This window comes from Bubalus bubalis, chromosome 19 (genome assembly GCF_019923935.1).
Source record: "Bubalus bubalis isolate 160015118507 breed Murrah chromosome 19, NDDB_SH_1, whole genome shotgun sequence".
In the NCBI taxonomy this organism is placed as follows: domain Eukaryota; kingdom Metazoa; phylum Chordata; class Mammalia; order Artiodactyla; family Bovidae; genus Bubalus; species Bubalus bubalis.
In genome coordinates, this window is record NC_059175.1 from 13,576,429 (window position 1) to 13,598,212 (window position 21,784).

Genomic DNA, 21,784 nt, shown 5'->3' on the forward strand with positions numbered 1-21,784 from the left:
GGAGAAGGAGACAACAGAGATGGTTGGATGGCATCACAGACTGATGGACATGAGTTTGAGCAAGCTCCGGAAGTTGGTGACGGACAGGGAAGCCTGGCATATTGCAGTCCATGGGTTGCAAAGAGGTCGCTCGGACAGGATGGAGCCACTGAACTGAACTGAACTGATACTTCCTGTCAGGTTTTTGTGCTACTGTGGGGAGGAGGGCGTTCTCAGGCAGCTGCCTGCACTCTGGGCAGGAGGGCTGCAGAAAGGCCTGCTTGCGGACTCCTATACGCTGTCTCAAGAGTCTGCTTTTGTGTAGGCCACAGGCAGAGCGAGAAACCGCACTACATGAGGACACATTTAGGCTGGGACTGTTCTATTCAACATCATTTACGGAGCTCCAGTTAAGGTCAGGCACTAGGGAAACAAGACAGACTATCTCCTTGAAGTGCTTTAAGTCCCACAGAGGAAGAAAAGATACATTAGCAAACAATGTTAATCTGCAATGAGTGAAAAGAGAGGGGAGTACTTGGGAAGCACAAGAGGACATTGGGCTGATGCGGAAACGAAGGCAAGGAAGTTGATGCTTGATGTTGGATCTATTGACTTTTAAGAGTCTGACAAAGGTACAAGTTTCGATAGTATTATGACCAATGACTAGACTTGTACATTTCAAAATCAAGAAGGCATGGTAAGCAGAGGGAATTACCACTGCCATGTTGAATTTTGGGCTGAGTTTTCCCTCTTTAGTATGTGAGCTCTTTTATTTATTTATTTTTAAAATCATGGTTTTAAGATACTGGTTCTTGTATTTTAATTTGGAACCAAGTTTCCACAGCTGGTAGATCACATAATGCTTAAAAACATATACTTAACCCCGTGACCTATTCATTTACACTCTAACATTAAAACTTTCCTGTTGAAATCATTGTCTAAAATCAACTGGCAAGATCAAGCCCACAGCTCTGAAAAAAATATAAATACTATTACAATAGATAATTGCATTTCTCAACTTAGCTTGCATAATTCACTTAATTTCACTAAAGATTTCTTTTCTTGTACTTCTTACTCAGCAGGCCACTATAATAAAATGTTATACGCCTAGAGACAGTGCACATTTTTCTCACCAATGTGGCTTTTTTGATCTCTGCAGGCTTCTTAGCCAATGATTGCCAAGCCTTTGTCAGGACAGGGAAACACTAAGGCTTGAGGCTTTTGATATTTGGACATTTTGTAGCTAAAGGGATGTGTTCATTTTTTTTTCTTCTGATCTATATAAGGATACATTAAATGTTATATTTCAATATAGTATCTGAAATTTACAAATGCTTATAAATACATATATATATTATGCTGCTGCTGCTAAGTCACTTCAGTCGTATCCGACTCTGTGCGACCCCATAGACGGCAGCCCACCAGGCTCCCCTGTCCCTGGGATTCTCCAGGCAAGAACACTGGAGTGGGCTGCCATTTCCTTCTCCAATGCATGAAAGTGAAAAGTGAAAGTGAAGTTGCTCAGTCGTGTCCGACCCTCAGTGACCCGATGGACTGCAGCCTTCCAGGCTCCTCCGTCCATGGGATTTTCCAGGCAAGAGTACTGGAGTGGGTTGCCATTGCCTTCTCCGATATATATTTTGAAAACAAATTAAATCCATCCTTAAACTTATGAAACAGAATATTAAAACACTGTTGCCTTTATCTATGTAATAGGTAACCACTCCCTTGAATTTTGTGTTAAATATTTTCTTCTAGTTTTACCACTTACATTTACATTGTTTGGATCTGCCCCACTGGCTCAGCAGTAAAGAATCTTCCTGCAATGCTGGAGACTTGGGTTTGATTCCTGGGTCAGGAAGATCCCCTTGAGAAGGAAATGGCAACCCACTCCAGTGTTCTTGCCTGGGAAATCCCATGGATAGAGGAGCCTGGCAGGCTACAGTCCATGGGGTCACAAAAGTGTCGGACATGACTTAGGGACTACACACTAAAATCCCACTAAATACATTGTTTACTTTTGCTCCTTTTGGCCTTTTAAAATGATATCTTGTTTTATGCAGTGTTATGTAGTTTCTTTTTTTCATTTGTTGTTACTAAGATTTTCCTCTGCCTAAAGGCAGAGGAACCAGAGATCAAATTGCCAACATCTGCTGGATCATCAAAAAAGCAAGAGTTCCAGAAAAACATCTATTTCTGCTTTATTGACTATGCCAAAGTCTTTGACTGTGTGGACCACAGCAAACTCTGGAAAATTTTTAAAGAGATGGGAATACCAGACCACCTGACCGGCCTCCTGAGGAATCTGTATGCAGGTCAGGAAGCAACAGTTAGAACTGGACATGGAACAACAGACTGGTTCCAAAAAGGAAAAGGACTACGTCAAGGCTGTATATTGTCACCCAGCTTATTTAACTTATATGCAGAGTACATCATGAGAAACTCTGGGCTACTTGAAGCACAAGCTGGAATCAAGACTGCTGGGAGAAATATCAATAACCTCAGATATGCAGATGACACCTCCCTTATGGCTGAAAATAAAAAACTAAAGAGCCTCTTGATGAAAGTGAAAGAGGAGAGTGAAAAAGTTGGCTTAAAACTCAACATTCAGAAAACTAAGATCATGGCATCCGGTCCCATCACTTCATGGGAAATAAATGGGGAAACAGTGGCAGACTTTATTTTCTTGGGCTCCAAAATCACTGCAGATGGTGACTGCAGCCATGAAATTAAAAGACACTTGGTTCTTGGAAGAAAAGTTATAACTAAACTAGGCAGCATATTGAAAAGCAGAGCCATTACTTTGTCAGCAAAGGTTCGTCTAGTCAAGGCTATGGTTTTTCCAGTAGTCATGTATGGATGTGAGAGTTGGACTATAAAGAAAGCTGAGCACTGAAGAACTGATGCTTTTGAACTGTGGTGTTGTAGAAGACTCTTGAGAGTCCTTTGGACTGCAAGGAGATCCAACCAGTCCATCCTAAAGGAAATCAGTCCTGAATATTCATTGGAAGGACTGATGGTGAAGCTGAAACTCCAATACTTTGGCCACCTGATTTGAAGAACTGATCCATTTGAAAAGACCCTGATGTTGGGAAAGATTGAAAGCGGGAGGAGAAGGGGATGACAGAGGATGAGATGGTTGGATGCCATCACTGACTTGATGGACATGAGTTTGAGTAAACTCCAGGAGTTGGTGATGGACAGGAAGACCTGATGTGCTGCAGTCCATGAGGTCACAAAGAGTCAGACACGACTGAGCGACTGAACTGAACTGAACTGAAGATTTAGTCATGCTGTTGCATGTTGCTGTAGTTTATTTTCTTCACTACTACAAAACATTCTATTGTAAATATATTACGGTGTATTGACCCATTTTCCTTTTGATGGAAATCTGAGTTGTTTCAGTGTTTTGCTATTATAGATAATGTTATGAATACATGTTCAATTTCACCTGTGGACAAATGCAAACATATTTTTAGGTAAATGCTGAAGTGGGGGTGGGGTGGGTGTGCTACATTTAAAGAATATAAGATCCAACTTCATAGGATTAGATTTTTTTCTGAATTAGTTATTACTATTATTTTAAAAATCAATTTACACATGTATTAGCAGTGCACGAATATTCCCATTGATTCCTATCTGCAGAGATACTTGGCACTGTCAGACTTTCATTTTTGTCAATCAGTCAGTGAAGAATCTTACTGCAGTCTTTATTTGAACTTCCCTGACTTAATTAGGTTAAACATCTTTTTCATGTTTAATTGCCATTTGTGTTTTATCTGAACTACCATTCATGTCATCTGCTCATTTTTCTATTGTGATGCTTGTCTTTTTAAGTGATTAAAGTATTACTTTATATATCCTAGGTACTAATGCTTTGCTAGTTTCATGTTTTGCAAATTTCTTTTTTTAGTATTTGAGTTGTTTTTTTTTTGTATTAGTGTCTTTTCACCTTATTAATAGAAGTTCTTTATTTTAATGTAGTCATGTTTATCAGACTTATAGTTAGCACTTTTGGTGTCTTTTTTTAAGAAATACTTCCTGGCTCAGATGTCATGAAGGTTTATTTCTATATAAACTGCCAGAAGGTTTAAAGTTTAGCTTTTTAAGACTTTAATCCATTAGAGATTGTTTTTCATTTGGTTGTGAGGAAGCAATACGATATTTTTTGCCCCACATGGACAGCCCATGTCCTTGCATCAATTACTGAAGGCTTGTTTTTTTAATTTGTCACCATTTCCCACTTCAGTTTGAGGAACATTTACTAAATATTTACTGTACTTTGTACCAGGCACTCTGCCAAAGATGCAAAATAAAATTAAATGTGACACCTTTTTACCTTGAGGGCTTTAACATAAAGTCTACATGACTTCTGGCAAGTATTTACCAACCACCTCCATGACTTGGAGAAGGAATGGCAACCCACGCCAGTATTCTTGCCTGGGAAATCCCATGGAAGAGGAGTCTGGTGGGCTACAGTCCATGGGATCGCAGAGTCGGACATGACTGAAAGACTAACACTTTCACTTTCTTCCCATGACTCTTGGAAAGTTAGGGCTTCCCTAGTGGCTCAGACAGTAAAGTGTCTGTCTGCAATGCAGGAGACCCAGGTTCGATCCCTGGGTTGGGAAGATCCCCTGGAGAAAGAGATGGCAGCCCACTTCAGTATTCTTGCCTAGAAAATCCCATGGACCACGGAGCCTGATAGGTTACCGTCCATGGGGTCGCAAAGAGTCGGACATGACTGAGCGACTTCACTTTCACTTGGAAAGTTACCATTTCTGAGCCTTAGTTTCTCTACGTATAAAAAGGGATACTTCACAAGATTGGTATGAGAGTTATACTAGATAACTATATTGCTGTATAACTGTAAAGCAGCATTACTAGCATTGCCTGGGAAGGAAGTAGAAAGACTACAGCACGCTGGTTAGTCTCATGCCCTACTATGATTTCATCCATCCATTTAGTCAACAACTTGCTTATTTTAAAGGTTGTGAAACAAGACTGTGAATCAGATGATACTCCCTAGACTGTAATGTGGTGTCCCTTGAATCTGGGAGATTGTCGTGACTAGTCAGTCAACATGGTGTTGCAGAAGTGATGCTATGTGACTTCTGAGACAGGTCATAAAATGCAATGCAGCTTCTGTGTAGAACATGCTGTAACATCCGCGTTGAAGCCCTCAGTCTCCAGGAAAAGAAGTCCTACTGCCTGATGCTGCCATGCTGGGAGGAAGTCCAAATTAGTCCACAGAGAAACGCTACATGGAAGTGCCCTGTGGGGACACGAAAATAGAGATATCTGGCTGGTCTACCTGCTCCAGTCACCACGGCCTGAAATCACACGCAAGACTCCAAGCCAGAGCTGCTCAACTGACGCTTTCCTAAATTCCTGACCTATACAAACTATGAGAGAAGATAAAATGACTTACTATTTTCAGTCACTAAGTTTTAGAGTTACATGTTGTACATCCACAGATAACTAGAATGCCTACTGGGCACACAGTTTGCATTAAGGAACTGTGAAAAAAAGTAATTTCATGCTTCTATGCAACAATCTTAAGTGAAAATTAACAGGACCTAAAATAACGCTTTATATCTAGCTAAGATAATACATTTGATTATTGGCTACATTGGTGGCCAATGTAGAGATTATTATTTAGATCACCCTTGTTCAGGTAGAGCAAGCCCAAAATTGATGACTCTACATAAATTTAAAATCCTATCACTCAGTCTAATGAAGGCTTTATGTATTGTATCATGGTTGCTCTATTTTTACTTAGAAGAAAGTTAAAGGAAAAATTAAACAGAAGATTTAGATACATCTAACTTTGTTAGGTATGAATGGTGTGAGATTTACCATCTATTCAAGCATCCAACTCTAGCAAAGAGCTGAAACTGATAGTTCTAGATTTTTAAAAATACCAACTGAAAAATATTACTATTTGTCAAGGTAGGTATTTAAATTCACCAAATAAAGTCCAGTACATAAACAAGCACAATAGTTATTTAGTGGGATCAGAGGCCAATACATACAAAATATAAAAGTTTAACAAAGAAATCTAAAGTGACAAACCTCCCAGATTTTGATAATATTTATAAGAAATCAGAGAAGGTGGAAAAGTAACAAAAACGGTAGACTCAATTAATAACATTAAGATTGCAATACCTTTTTGAAGCTAGAAAATCCCAAATGAGAACTCAGAAGTCAGGATAAAAAAACACTTAATCAAAGAAAACTAGAAATACTAGGGAAATTTTCTATGGCACATATATAATATCCAGATAGAAAAAAAATTAGATTTTTCTGGGATGAAATAAATATCGGAAACTATAAGGGCCATGATTTGAATTGTATAGAATAACAACTGGAGTCAAAAGTTGAAACGAGGACAATTTAGTAAAAAATAGTCATAGAGTTATTTTATGCTATTTTTAAAGTGCCAAAGATGAACAATTATGAGTCATCATAGATGAACACAAATTAAGGGTGAAAAATGTCTGACATGAAAAAATAGCACATATGTCTTACATGTCTAAATAAATTTTTGATTACACATGCCACAGTGAATTACAAATAAAACATTTGAAATAAAACAGCTTTTTATTTCAATTCTTGTCATAATTTGCTAAAAAGAAAACAATTTTAGAGATTTTGCATATGCAACATGCAAAATTAACAAAAATGCCTAGGATTGTAAAACCTTGGTTGTTTTCCAAACAAATTGCTGAGAACCATGAAAATAAAAATTCAAAGCAAAGAAATGATGAAAATGCTAGGAAGCAAATCAACATTGGTGATGAAAAGAGTCAAAACACTCAAGGCAGACCCACCTAGAGATCTCATAATCCGTAATTTCTGTGAGTCCGAGAAATGTAAGAATGACAGAGAGGAGTGTCTCCGGCATGCACAATCAAACAGTATGCCATCAGGTTTATGGTCAAAACCACATGATTATTTATAGACAACTCAACTCCATTTGAGCTGCAATTTTTTTAAAATTCAAAGAATTTTTTTCATTAAACTATTAAAGTCCATGATAGTTAAAAAGTCTTAGATTTATAGATGTACACTCTTTTATTATACTTGGTCTTAAAAATTTTAAATGAATGTAATTAGTAGCTCAACATAAACCTAAGTGGCATAATATAACACTACGCTGTGCCCTCTATTATAATAATTAGACACAAAATCTAGGCACATTCAAATACTTTTTATCATTGGTCAAAGGCTTTTATGTTTTTATTGTTGGTTTTTTTTTTTCCTGTTAAAGGAATTATAAGATCATTTACCTTTAAATGAACAATTCTCAGAAAGATATCTTGTCTCATGCTCATCTCAATATCAAAACGAGAAAGTCTTTTGTCTGCTTCTGTACTTGCAGCTCGTACTTCTTTGTCAGAGGAGACGTGCTGGGGAAAATCTAGCATGGTTCGTTCCACTGTTAATAGAGGAAAAAAAACCACAAGGACTCATCAAGTTGGTATTAAGAAAAATACCTCATACACAGATGAAGGATTATCCCAATATAAGTCTAAGATTATATATTTTCTCTAGAGGCTCCTAAGGCTTTTGAGAAACAGTGTCTAAAACAGGACTTTGCTAGTCCAGGGGCATTGCTAAGAACAATAAGGGTGTGCACTGAGTAATTAACGAAGTATGGTTAGAGTGCAATTTATTATCTGGGAATGTAGAGGGGAAAAAAGATGTCCTTTAAAAAAAAATTTATTGGAGTATAGTTGACTTACAAAGTTGTGTTAGTTTCAGGAATACAAAAAAGCGAATCAGTTACACATATACATATAACCACTCTATGATATAGGCCATTACCAAGTATTAAGTAGAGCTCCCTGTGCTATACAGTAGGCTCTTGCCAGTATCTATTTTATATATATATATATAGTTACAGTGTATACATCAATCACAACCTTCCAATTTAAAAGATATAGTTCTCATACTGAGGCATTTTATAGTCTGGGAGTTGGGGGTAGGGAACAGTACATGAAAAGATAAACAACAATACAAGGACAGAGCAGCTTAGCTGTCAAATGAATGGGACAGGAACTCGAAGGCAGCAATACCAAGGACTGAGGCATTAAGCCACACCCATTGAGAAGGCTGGACCTTAGAGGGTGGGCGGGACGAGAGGAAGAGCTCAGCTGGGGACTGCTGAAGTAGAGACCGCAAACATGGGGACTGGCAAAACAAAGCATGTTTAAGAAACAAGCAGGTGATTTAGAGGGATGGGTTTGTTTAGAAAAGTTCTTAACCTTTACAATAAACTCTTAATCTAACCAAAGTCATGAACCCTCCCCCAAATGCAAGCATTCATACAAACATAAAAAGCTGCATATAATTTCAAATGATCCTCAGAAATCTCAATGGACATATCCAGTAAGCAGATGAATATTGGGGCCCTTCCTGTTAAATGATAGTGGTGATGTCTTCTGTTCTCACTTTCACATATCAAACTTGGTAGGTGGATTTTTCAAACATTTGTATTTTGACTTTAATTAGGCAAAAATCTGATGTCTTGAAATAATCCATACTACAGCAAAAAAAAAAAAGTATCATTTACAGGGAAGTTGTGGCTATGTTGTGACAATATATTTTAATTTTACTCTTTAGCACTTTGAAGGTATTGTAAATAGGTAAAATTTACACATGCGATATATGGTAGACGGCAAAGCTACCCTTTACATACCAAGGAACTGTCCAGTTAAACAAGCTACCTTATGCATATCAGTCCTCTTGAAACATGGTTACAAAGGAAGCTATAAAAATGCCACAAATACCTGAACAAATTCATGGTGTTTGTTTTTTAAAAAAATAGATAATTTTAAAATTTATTAGATAAATTATCTAAATTTAAAAATTAGATAATTTTAAAAAATTACTTAAAAAAATCTATTCTGAAATTCAAACATTTTTATGATTAACCTATGAAGAGAAATTCATAGGAGAGGGAGAACAAATATCACAAAACCAAAGTTATATTTAAAAGATGTATGATTTGGGGAGAAAAAGCAGAATTTAAGATCATTCTGTTTTAAAAGATTTTTTCCCCACTTATTTTTACATTTCTTAAATGCATAAGCTATTACCCTGGCACACCATCATAGCCATAAGTGACTGAACATGTGAGTATGTGAACCAAGGACAAACCACTTACAGGGTGGAAAAGGCATATGAAATTGCCTGCTGAGAAAGCTCTGCTGAATGGGAATCAACTCCCTTTATTTGACTAACTACAAGCCCAATCAGATCTTTTTTATTGAAGATTTTAAGTTCAAGGCTTGTAGCAAAATTTAGTGGTCATTAATCAGAGTGGAAAAAAAAAAAGTCACTGAGTCATGATTCTGTGTGGGCACATAGACTGTAGCCCAACAGACTCCTCTGTCTGTGGAATTCAGGCAAGAATACTGGAGTGGGTAGTCATTCCCTTCTCCAGGGTATCTTTCTGACCCAGGGATGGAATCCTGTATTGCACGCAGATTCTTTACCATCTGACCCACCAGGGAGAAGAGGGTGGTAGAAGGTGAGAGGTTAGATAGCATCACCAACTCAATGCATATGAATTCGAGCAAACTCCAGGAGATAGTGAAGGACAGGGAAGCCTGTTGTGCTGCAGTCCATGGTCTCAAAGAGTAAGAAACGACTTAGTGACTGAACAAAAACGAGAGTGAAGAAGCTGGTAGTAAGTGGCAGAAATTGAAACAGAAACATAGAGGGAAGAGAAAGCAGTCAAGTCCCTGTGTCATGGTAGGACATAGGGTAGGGAGCTCTTGGTATGGGTAAAGAGATGATTTGGTCACTGGGGCTGCTTAAGATTTTGGACAACCTTCCAAATTCCAGAATTCATACAAATGTTTATGATATTCAGTTATAGCCTATGTTCTTAGAAAGCCCAGTTACCACACAGCCAAGATTGTTTAGGCATAATTATCCTACAAATTTCTTTGAGATAACTGGCATGATTCTTCATTCCTTATAATTCAAAGGGTCTAATAGTTATATTGGGGGTTTCCCAGGTTGGGCAGTGGTAAAGAGTCCGCCAGCAATGCAGGAGATGCAAGAGGTGGGTTCGATCCCTGGGTCAAGAAGATCCCCTGGAGCAGGAAATGGCAACCTTTTCCAGTATTCTTGTCTGGAAAATTCCAGGGACAGAGGAGACTGGTGGGCTGCAGTCCATGGGGCTGCAAAGAGTCGGACATAACCGAACACACAATAGTTAGATTATAAAAATAATATATTTTAAGTGTAGGAAATATGGAAAATAGAGAAAAGTATAAAGAGTAAATTAAAAATCAACTATAAACTTAGTACCCAAGACATTATTAAAATTTGTTTTCTTTCTCTGTCCTTTTAATGTTACTAAATACTACTCCTAAACATGATTTTAATGCCTGCATACTGTTACAGAGGGGGAATATACCATAATTTATTTAGCTATTCTACTAGTTGACACTTAGCAGTTGTTTCCAAGCTTCTGCTATGATAGAGTACCTGTTTATACATAAATTTATACATGATTTTTCCTATATCTAATTATTTCTTAGATTATACCTAAATGGGGAATTAATTATCGGGCTAGGGTATGCACTTGTTAGGGCTTCCCTGATAGCTCAGTTGGTAAAGAATCTGCTTGCAATGCAGGAGACCCCAGTTCAATTCCTGGGTCAGGAAGAACCACTGGAGAAGGGATAGGCTACCCACTCCAGTATTCTTGGGCTTCCTTTGTGGCTCAGCTGGTAAAGAATCTGCCTGCATGTCTTAAAAAGTTTTGATAGATATTGCTCTCCAGAAAGCAGCTGTAACAAGAGTGTATGTTTTATAGCACCACAGGCCACATAATAAAATTTTTTACCTTAGGTAATATAATTCTAAGCAATTATGAATCATTAATCATTTAAGCAATTACAAATCATTGTATAAAAATCAATGTCTTGTAAAATTGGAAAATGAATTGTTGAGTCGGGAAGCATAAAATGGTTTATGATGCCCACAAAATGAAATATTTATATGTTTTTGCATCCTACTCACCTATATATTTCACTTCTATGTCTGCCAGTGCCTGCAAACAGTTCTCGTAAGTTACCTCCTTAATGTCAAGCATTCCAATAGCATCGTACACCTGTTTGGTCTGCGAGATGAGTTCCTCAGTTCTTGTTTTGATTTGCTCTGGTGAAAGATCCCATCTTAAAACATTCCTACCAGCTGCCATATAGGAAGACATTGCCTGAAGGGGAGACATCTCTTCTCTTCCTAAAGTCATTCTGAATAAAATTCTGGAACCACCAACTCTAAAAAGAATCAGAAAAGGATAAAAATTAGGCACTTTTTTGGTCCAAAGTCAACAGACAAATGTGTATTATTTAATTAAATTTTAAATTAGAAAGAACTTTTTACTCAAATTGAGCAAATTTCTTTCCGGTGAATACATACTCATGAAACTAAATGCTCTTGTATTTACTTGTTTTCTTGACTAGTTACAGAGTTAATGGAATTTGGACTTCCCAAACACTGAATTACTTATGTAATTAAATCAGAGAAATAAAGTTAGGTGTCAAAGATATAATATTGATAATCGTCCTTTATAAATTAAACCAGTAATCTTTCTTATGTTAATGTTTATATTTTTCTCTTGCTAATATTTACCTACTATGTATGTAAACTCAATATTTTGATATTCAGGAAGGATTTTCAAAATTATTTTTATATTGAACAATTAAAAAAATGTATTACTAAAATTTCATGTTAATCAACTATGTTGACTTGAATTTATGACTTAAAAAATAAAATCTGGTATGGTATTATCCTAAAAGATAAAGGGGAAAAAATTAAAAATTATACCAATCCTTTAACCCCTTAAAATACTGAAACTAAAAATTGATGGCATATGTTTGCATATATAGTTATAATATGGAATTCTAGAGCTTATAAATAAAAATATTATAATAGCTAACATTTATTGTGTTTAGGTACTGTACTGAATGCTTTTCAGTTAAAACTCACAATAACCCTATGAGGTAGATATTGTGGTTATTTTTATTTAGCCAAGGGGGTCACTAAAACACAGAAGAGTTAACTAACTTGCCCCAGGTCACACAGCTGGCGATATAGTGAGAGCTAGGATTAAAAACCAAGAAGTAGAGAGCAGGAACCTACTCTCTTAACCAGAATACTCAACTTAATTCCTATTATCTTACAAGACCCCAAAACGACCTTATGATGTGGGCAGGACAATATTCGCCTTTAACAGATGATGCAATTGAGGCTCAGAAAGGCTAAGTGACTGATTTAATGTCGTTTGTTCAACAAACACTTACAAGCATGCGCTATGTCTACTCCTTGTTACAGGCGCCAAAGACACAAAGGCAATTGACTGGGACCCTTCTATTTATAACATATATAATTTATAATATAGGGAAGACAAATCGATTAATAGGTAATTGTGCTACACTGAGATGAGTTTTATAGGGTAAACAGGGAGAACTCTGAAATATCACAGAAGGAGCTTCTCTAGAAAGATTTTCTAAAAGGAACAATGAGCAAGCCAAGATCTGAACAATGTATAGAAGTTATCCAAAGGTAAAGACTGTAAGGAATGAAAAATCTGAAAAACTTAAGTACGGACTCGAGAATGAAGAGCCTTGGGAATCACTTAAGAGTTCAGACCTACTCTAAGGGTCACGACAAAGCCACTGAAGGGTTTCAATCAGGTGAGAGACGAGAAAAGGTATGTGTTTTAAACAAAACACTCAAATTATAATGAGTTGAAATGTTTAGAAAAGAGGGCTCATTCCAGAGGAAAGCTGTGATGGGAACTGGGGCATAATATTATGGAATACCTCACTAGGAAACAGGGGGAACTTAGAAGATATTCAGGAAGTAAAATCACTATGACTTGGTACTGAATGTATTTGAGGAAGAGGTGAGGTGGTGTCTAGCCTTCTCTCTTGGAACTAGAGGGACAGAGGCACCATTGCTAAAATAGGGAAGTTAGACAAAGGAGGAGGCTCTCTGGTGGGACACAGAGAAATTCAGTTTTGGACGTGCCAAGTCTGAAGCGGCTGTGGTGCAAGTCAGCAAAATTCATCACTGTTGAATGTAATTGGAGTGACATGGGTGGTTGAGCTGGCCCTGGGGAATTTGCAGAGGAAGAACAGAACAACCGGACTCTAACTCTAATCATTGAAGCGGAAGGAAAGAAAATCAAGTAGGAAGGGTTCAAGGAATTGTGAAAAGTGAACACGGAAAAAGGGAGGAGTGAAGGACAGTGTGATGTATGAATTTCAAGAAGACACAAAGTCTCTGTTGAATTCAGCAACAGGAATGTCACTAATGACTCTGGCAAGAGCAGTGTCGGCCAGGTGGTAGGGGTGGAAGTCAGATTACTATGACTGAGGGTATGGAGGTGAAGAACTGAGAGAGTGCACCTCAGCAACTCTCCATGGAGCTGGCTGTGAGAACAAGGAGACTAAGGCATGTAAGGGGCTGAGACACAGAAAGGCACATTATTAACATAGGAGAAGCCTTAGCCGTCTGACCCCCTTAACCATCTCTCCTAATAACTGAGGTCTCCTACATGAAACATACTGGTTGATGGTTATACTCAAGACTGGCAGACTATTTTCCAATGTATTTCCACATTTCTCCTTCAACCAGCTGAGTTATATATTCACCAAGAGTCAAGTTTATTTGTTACAGAACTGTTGATACTTATTATACTCATTTTCATGTAACTGAAGTACTTAACTGGTTAAATGTGTGCCAAAAGAATGATCTGTTGTTTAGGTCAATACCTTGGGAATACTTTAAACAGGACAGTTACTAAAAAGCCAACCAAAAAACTGCTGTTAGAGAAGATTTAAAACAGAATTGCAAAGATTCAGCAGGTTTCTTAACTTAGATTACTTATGCGTGTCTGGAGTGCTCTTGCTTCACTTTAAACAGACTGAAACTGGAAATGAAAAATAATGCATTTTGGCGTAGAGTTTACTCAAGGACAGTGAGGAATGCCGATCAAGTGATTCACATTTAACAAAAAGGTCTTGCTCTTACATCAAAATATTTTAAAATACTCATTTATGTTCTGTTTGAATATATTATTTGAGCAATTTGTCATTTTTAATGATTCTGTGTGAAACCAGTTTTTTAAATTACTTATTAAATGACATCTGGGTTTGGTTTGGGAAGATGCCCTGGAGAAGGGACCAGCAACCCACTCCAGTATTCTTGCCTGGAGAATCCCATGGACAGAGAAGAGCCGGGTGGGCTACAGTCCATGGGATCACAAATAGTTGGACATGACTGAGATGGTAACTGCAGCCATGAAATTAAAAGACGCTTACTCCTTGGAAGGTAAGTTATGACCAACCTAGATAGCATATTCAAAAGCAGAGATATTACTTTGCCAACAAAGGTCTGTCTAGTCAAGGCTATAGTTTTTCCTGTGGTCATGTATGGATGTGAGAGTTGGACTGTGAAGAAGACTGAGCACCGAAGAATTGATGCTTTCGAACTGTGGTGTTGGAGAAGACTCTTGAGAGTCCCTTGGACTGCAAGGAGATCCAAGCAGTCCATCCTAAAGGAGATCAGTCCTGGGAGTTCATTGGAAGGAATGATGCTAAAGCTGAAACTCCAGTACTTTGGCCACCTCAGGCGAAGAGCTGACTCATTGGAAAAGACTCTGATGCTGGGAGGGATTGGGGGCAGGAGGAGAAGGGGACGACAGAGGATGAGATGGCTGGATGGCATCACTGACTCGATGGACGTGAGTCTGAGTGAACTCCAGGAGCTGGTGATGGACAGGGAGGCCTGGCGTGCTGTGATTCATGGAGTCACAAAGAGTCGGACACGACTGAGCGACTGATCTGATCTGATGTGAGCGGCTTTCATGCACTCACTCACTATTAAATGACATACGAAAGTGGAACTTCCCTGGTGGTCCCATGGGTAAGACTGTACCTCCACTGCAAGGAGCATGGGTTTGACCCCTGGTTGGGGAACTAAGATCCCACGTGCTGCATGGCTGGCCAAAAAAAAAGGGGACATGTGGAGCAAGGTGCTAATGGAGGTAGGAAGAAGTGGCATATGTCCCTGGGCAGAGCAAATTGTATGAGATAGGAAGAGAGACTGTAATCTCAGCAAAATCAATGAAACAGGTAACAATGTAACAAGTAGTTCAGATCAGTTCAGTCGCTCAGTCGTGTCCAACTCTTCGCGACCCCATGAATCGCAGCATGCCAGGCCTCCTTGTCCATCACCATCTCCCGGAGTTCACTCAGACTCACGTCCATTGAGTCAGTGATGCCATCCAGCCATCTCATCCTCTGTCGTCCCCTTCTCCTCCTGCCCTCAATCCCTCCCAGCATCAGAGTCTTTTCCAATGAGTCAAATCTTCGCATGAGGTGGCCAAAGTACTGGAGTTTCAGTTTTAGCATCATTCCTTCCAAAGAAATCCCAGGGCTGATCTCCTTTAGAATGGACTGGTTGGATCTCCTTGCAGTCCAAGGGACTCTCAAGAGTCTTCTCCAACACCACAGTTCAAAACCATCAATTCTTCGGTGCTCAGCCTTCTTCACAGTCCAACTCTCACATCCATACATGACCACAGGAAAAACCATAGCCTTGACTAGACGAACCTTTGTTGGCAAAGTAATGTCTCTGCTTTTGAATATGCTATCTAGGTTGGTCATAACTTACCTTCCAAGGAGTAAGTGTCTTTTAATTTCATGGCTGCAGTCACCACCTGCAGTGATTTTGGAGCCCCCCAAAATAAAGTCTGACACTGTTTCCACTGTTTCCCCATCTATTTCCCATGAAGTGATGGGACCAGATGCCATGATCTTAGTTTTCTGAATGTTGAGCTTTAAGCCAACTTTTTCACTCTCCTCTTTCACTTTCATCAAGAGGCCCTTTAGTTCCTCTTCACTTTCTGCCAGAAGGGTGGTGTCATCTGCATATCTGAGGTTATTGATATTTCTCCTGGCAATCTTGATTCCAGCTTATGCTTCTTCCAGTCCAGCGTTTCTCATGATGTACTCTGCATATAAGTTAAATAAGTAGGGTGACAATATACAGCCTTGACGTACTCCTTTTCCTATTTGGAACCAGTCTGTTGTTCCATGTCCAGTTCTAACTGTTTCTTCCTGACCTGCATACAGATTTCTCAAGAGGCAGGTCAGGTGGTCTGGTATTCCCATCTCTTTCAGAATTTTCCACAGTTTATTGTGATCCACACAAAGGCTTTGGCATAGTCAATAAAGCAGAAATAGATGTTTTTCTGGAACTCTCTTGCTTTTTCAATGATCCAGCAGATGTTGACAATTTGATCTCTGGTTCCTCTTCCTTTTCTAAAACCAGCTTGAACATCAGGAAATTCACAGTTCACATATTGCTGAAGCCTGGCTTGGAGAATTTTGAGCATTACTTTACTAGCATGTGAGATGAGTGCAATTGTGTGGTAGTTTGAGCATTCTTTGGCATTGCCTTTCTTTGGGATTGGAATGAAAACTGACCTTTTCCAGTCCTGTGGCCACTGCTGAGTTTTCCAAATTTGCTCTAGTAAAAACAATAGATGTCTGAATTTAAGAAACCAAAGGTTAACCCTGATAAGAACCAGGATATTTTCCTGGAAGTGGATGGCTGATATAAATGAGTTGAAGAATGCAGAGAACCGACAGCCCAGTACTGGACAGACGGTCTTTGGGAACACTGGAGTCAGCAGTCTGATGGCTGGGCCTGGGAGCAGAAAAGAAGACTGAACCAGAAATTAAAATCATCAAAGAACGGGGGGGACCAACCGGGTGGGTGGGAGAGAACAGCATGAGCAGGGTACCGTGAGCCTCAGAGGCATTTTTACGCCTTGGTGAAGAGGTGCTGGCCTGTGAGCAGAGCTGGGGGTGAGGAGGGAATCGGGAACAGAGAAGATATCAACCTTTCCTCCTTACTTTGTGATATGCCGTGTGGAAGAAAGAGGGATATGCGGAAATACTTTCCTCAGAGCTAAATGGATTACAATAAAGGTTAGGAGGAGAAAAGAGGATCCAGAGAATATGAAAAAATGGAGGAGTCTGTTTCCCATGGGACAAGGGCTCTGGAAATAACAAAGGATGAGTCCAAGTACGACCAATAGCTAAGCATGTGTTTTTTTGTCCAGCTATTCACCTCTTCCCCTATCTGATCATATACACGCTTTCTTCCCAGGCCCCATGCATCCCCGACCCTCAGCACTGCTGTGAGAGAAAGGGGTCTCATTCCTCCTGAGTCTAACTGAGCAGGTTGCTGTCCTTGACCGCAGCTGGCATCCATCTTAGAGAATGAGTGGAACCTGACTTAAACGATGAAATAAATACTGCGACTAGAAGAATAAAGGAAGGAAACCAAATATTTACTGACATCACCGATCCCTTAGATCAACTAATTCTGAAGCCTGACCTAGAGCTAGACTTTCCAGTTATTCGAGTCTATTGTTGAAAGCCAGTTTGAATGTGGTTTTATGCTATTTGCCTCAAACAGGATCCTGGCTGAAAAGGGAATGAAAGCTGATAAAGAAATGAGCAGAGGAAAAAACAAGAAGAAATGAGCAGAGAAAAAAACAAGACATACAGAGGTCAGAGTATAAGACCTTCCAAGCCTGGAGGGTCTCCCAGGCTTGGTGGTGGCCTAAAATAAGAGATGTGAAATGTAGTGTGTTGGCTGAAAATTTCCAAAATATATATTCCCACAATCCCTCATGGATACACAGAACTGAGGCCTTGAAGGAATGAGCCATGGCCCTGATTGGTTGGACTTCCAAGGAAGCTGCAGGACAGATGAAGAGGCTGGCCATGGGATCACTGAGGTAAGGAATAGTAACAGGGACAGCGATGAGTAAAACATAAGATTTCTACATCCCAATACCCTGCTCCTTTCACCACTCGTCTTAGTACAAACCAACTACTATGGACACGTTTCATTAATGTTAAATAGCTTTAAAAGAATGGATAAGAAAGCTGTGGTACATATACACAATGGAGTATTATTCAGCCATTAAAAAGAATACATTTGAATCAGTTCTAATGAGGTGGATGAAACTGGAGCCAATTATACAGAGTGAAGTAAGCCAGAAAGAAAAACACCAATACAGTATACTAACGCATATATATGGAATTTAGAAAGATGGTAACAATAACCCTGTGTACGAGACAGCAAAAGAGACACTGATGTATAGAACAGTCTTATGGACTCTGTGGGAGAGGGAGAGGGTGGGAAGATTTGGGAGAATGGCATTGAAACATGTAAAATATCATGTATGAAACGAGTTGCCAGTCCAGGTTCGATGCACGATACTGGATGCTAGGGGCTGGTGCACTGGGATGACCCAGAGGGATGGAATGGGGAGGGAGGAGGGAGGAGGGTTCAGGATGGGGAACACATGTATACCTGTGGCGGATTCATTTTGATATTTGGCAAAACTAATACAGTTATGTAAAGTTTAAAAATAAAATAAAATTTAAAAAAAAAAAAAAGAAAAAAGAAAATTATGTCAAACATCTCACCGATATGATGACTTCCTCTGGTTTTCATTTATTTCCTAACATTTATCGAAAGATGGAGTGTTTGGTCACAGCACACCTGATCTTAACTTGGTTAAACTGATGAAGATGTCAGCAGCTCTATCTTGGCTTAATGGCTGTACCCATGATCACCCCTGTATGGCTTCCATGGCAACTAACAAGAAGCTACCTTAAAGTGCAATGATTTCCTAAATGTAGATGTGGTAAGAAGAAAGGAACAGATGTTAGAGATCATGATTTCATGGTCAACAGAACACATGAAAATTTTAATCTTATACCTTCTTTTCTCACCGTCTGGGATTCTGTCGTAGTTCCATTCAGGATATAATTCTTGTTACTGAAGAAAAGGGATTGAGACAGAAGGATTCCCTAATACTTCTAACTAAAACATTTTGATCTATTGAGAATTTTTCTCCCTTCATTGTCTCTGCTTTCTCTCGTCCACTGTTTTTTCGCTGAGTATCCCTTCTTTGCCCCTTTATTATGATTTCAATCTCATTAGGTGCTTTGGATGCTGGTACCTTGATCCCTTCCCTTCAGTGTCTCGGCAGCCCCGGGGAACTGCACTTGGGGAGGAAAACCAGCGCGCCCGCCGTCATTCTAGCAACTGCGCTTGTACCCTTGAGGATCTATTGAGGATTTTTTATTGACTTTTTGCAACTGAGAGCTACAAAATTTGAAAGCAGGCAACACACCGTGATCTTGTCTTTCCCTACAGGAGTTATTACATGCAGTTATGTGAACATGAAAATCTAGATTAAATCCAAGATTCCCACAGTCTAATTAAACTCTAGCTTTCTTGCCTGCTCTCCACAGACTCCCAGGCTATTATTTCAGTCCCAACCACACCTTCATTTTCTCCTCTGTCTTTGAAGCACTTTCAACACACAGCTCTGAATTTCTAACCAAGAAATAATACAAAATACCATAGTAGAATTGACAGGAAGATGCATTTGCTGGGACTCTGGTCTCCTGTGTCCAAACACCAAATATTTAGGCGAAGAAAGCAAGCGGCACAGATTTTGACTGAGATTACCAGGCTAAAGAATTTTGTTTTGACAAATGAGCATGCCATTGTTACTGTTAGTTAATAATTGTCTGAAAAATTTAGGAAAATATTTTATGGAATGTACTTTCAGAAATGTTCTGATTGGGACTTCCCTGGTGATCCAGGGGTTAAGAATCCACCTGTCAATGCAGGGAACACGGGTCCCATCCCTGGTCCGGGAAGATCCCACGTGCCACAGAGCAACTAAGTCCTCACGCCACAGCTAGGAAGGTCCATGCGCTGTGAAGAAAGATTGCGTGTGCTGCAACTAAGACCCAACAGAGCCAAAAATGAAGAAATATTTTAAAGAAATATTCTAATTTACTGGGTTCATTTTCTTTTGAAGCATAAAGGCCTCCACGTCCTTCCACAGGGTGTCTTTGACTGTGTCAGTTCATATAGATCTGAGCTTGTATCACCTTTTAGCTGTGGCATCTATTTTAGACACAGAAGTAACTGTCATCCACTTGTTCAACTGGCTGGTGTTGTATGCCAAATCAGACTAGGACTCTTCTAGCACAATAACCATTGTACTCATCTGGTGTCACAACCCTAGCATCTCGCTGAGCACACTGTAGATGCTTTATGTGTTTGAGACGAGATGGTACTGACACGGCTGAAACAGCATCACAACACTATCTCCCTTCATTATCACAAATAAACATCCATACAGGAACGTGTGTTTTATTAGGGCCAGGACTAGTGTGAAACTCCATGACGTAAAATGTCACAACTTCCCCAGAATTTATATTTAATCCATGCTCCCATCCTTTTCCTATAGTGTTGTAGTTTACAGTCTGCATGGCATTTCCTGAAATTTGTTCCAATTCTTTAAAATACTTGGCAAACATTCCCAGTATTTACTTTGGAACTAATGTTTCTGTTCAAGCTATGAGGGCTGCATTTCACCAACCTCTCAAGTGGTATTTCTGTGTCTCTTTTAGTTAGTTCTTCTCTGGTTATTTTGTCAGAACCATGCCTTTTCAATCTTGATTCCCACTAATCACAAAGTTGTCTTTTTCAGCCATTGATCTAACTAAATCACCCCCGCCTTACAACTTAGAAGCCACAGCTCAAGTCCAGGCTCCTTTCAGCAGAGCGTACGGGACTCCTTAATTTTGGATTTCATCAATGCCAAATCCCAGCCGTGCAACTCCTCAAGGATCGCCTGTTCCTTTAGGCACCTAGCATTCTTCTACCTTGAAGCCTCGAGCTAGGCAGCACGTTATCCCTTACATCTATCCTTTCTAACACAGTAGCCACATGTGGTTATTTAAAGTAAACAAAACAAAAAACGTAGTTCTTTAGTTGCACTAGGCACACTTCAAATGCTCAACAGCCACCATGGCAAGTGGCAACCATACTGAACAGACAGAGAATATCAGCATCAGAGCGGAAAGGTCTAGATGGCAGTGCTGCGCTAGGTGATCTCCTTTCAGGAATGAGTGTATGCCTGTATCCTCCTGTTGGTACCCTTTCTCTTTTTGACTCATAAAGCAGTTCCCTGGTGTCTTCTTTGGAGGGAAGAAAGAACAGAGACAGTGAGGAAAGGAGGAGTCATTTACCGAGCAGTTTCTACGTGTCTGACTCTTTGCGACACCATGGACTGTATGGTCCATGAAATTCTCCGGGCCAGAATACTGGAGTGGGTAGCCTTTCCCTCCTCCAGGGGATCTTCCCAACCCAGGGATTGAACCCAGGTCTCCCACATCAACAACCTCATATATGTAGATGATACCATTCTAATGGCAGTAAGCAAAGACAAACTAAAGAGCCTCTTGTTGAAGGTGAAAGAGGAGAGTAAAAAAGCTGGCTTGAAACTTCTTGAAACATTCAAAAAACTAAGATCATGGCATCTGGTCCATCACTTCATAGAAGGGGAAAAACTGGAAGCAGTGACAGATTTTTATTTTGTTGGGCTCCAAAATCACTATGGACAATGACTGCAGCCATGAAAGAAGACCCTTGCTCTTTGGAATGAAAGCTATGACAAACCTAGACAGCATATTATAAAGCAGACACATCACTCTGCCAACAAAGGTCTGTATAGTCAAAGTTATGGTTTTTCCAGTAGTCACATATGGATGTGAGAGTTGGACCATAAAGAAAGCTGAGCGTTCAAGAATTGATGCTTTCAAACTATGGTGCTGGTGAAAAGTCTTTAGAGTCCCTTGGACAGCAAGAAGATCAAACC

At 39.4% G+C, this 21,784-nt stretch overlaps 1 protein-coding gene across 2 annotated transcripts in view; it reads right to left on the reverse strand.

Annotated features, from left to right (window-relative positions):
* The window catches only part of NLN (neurolysin), a 94,172-nt gene that overhangs the window by 50,553 nt on the left and 21,835 nt on the right, over positions 1-21,784 (reverse strand). For both annotated transcript variants that reach the window (XM_006044450.4, XM_044932467.2), the window contains 2 exons: positions 11,023-11,282; positions 7,272-7,420 (listed from right to left, as the gene is read on the reverse strand). In XM_006044450.4, the coding sequence (XP_006044512.1) occupies positions 7,272-7,420; positions 11,023-11,282 (409 nt within the window). The remainder of the gene's footprint in view (positions 1-7,271; positions 7,421-11,022; positions 11,283-21,784) is intronic.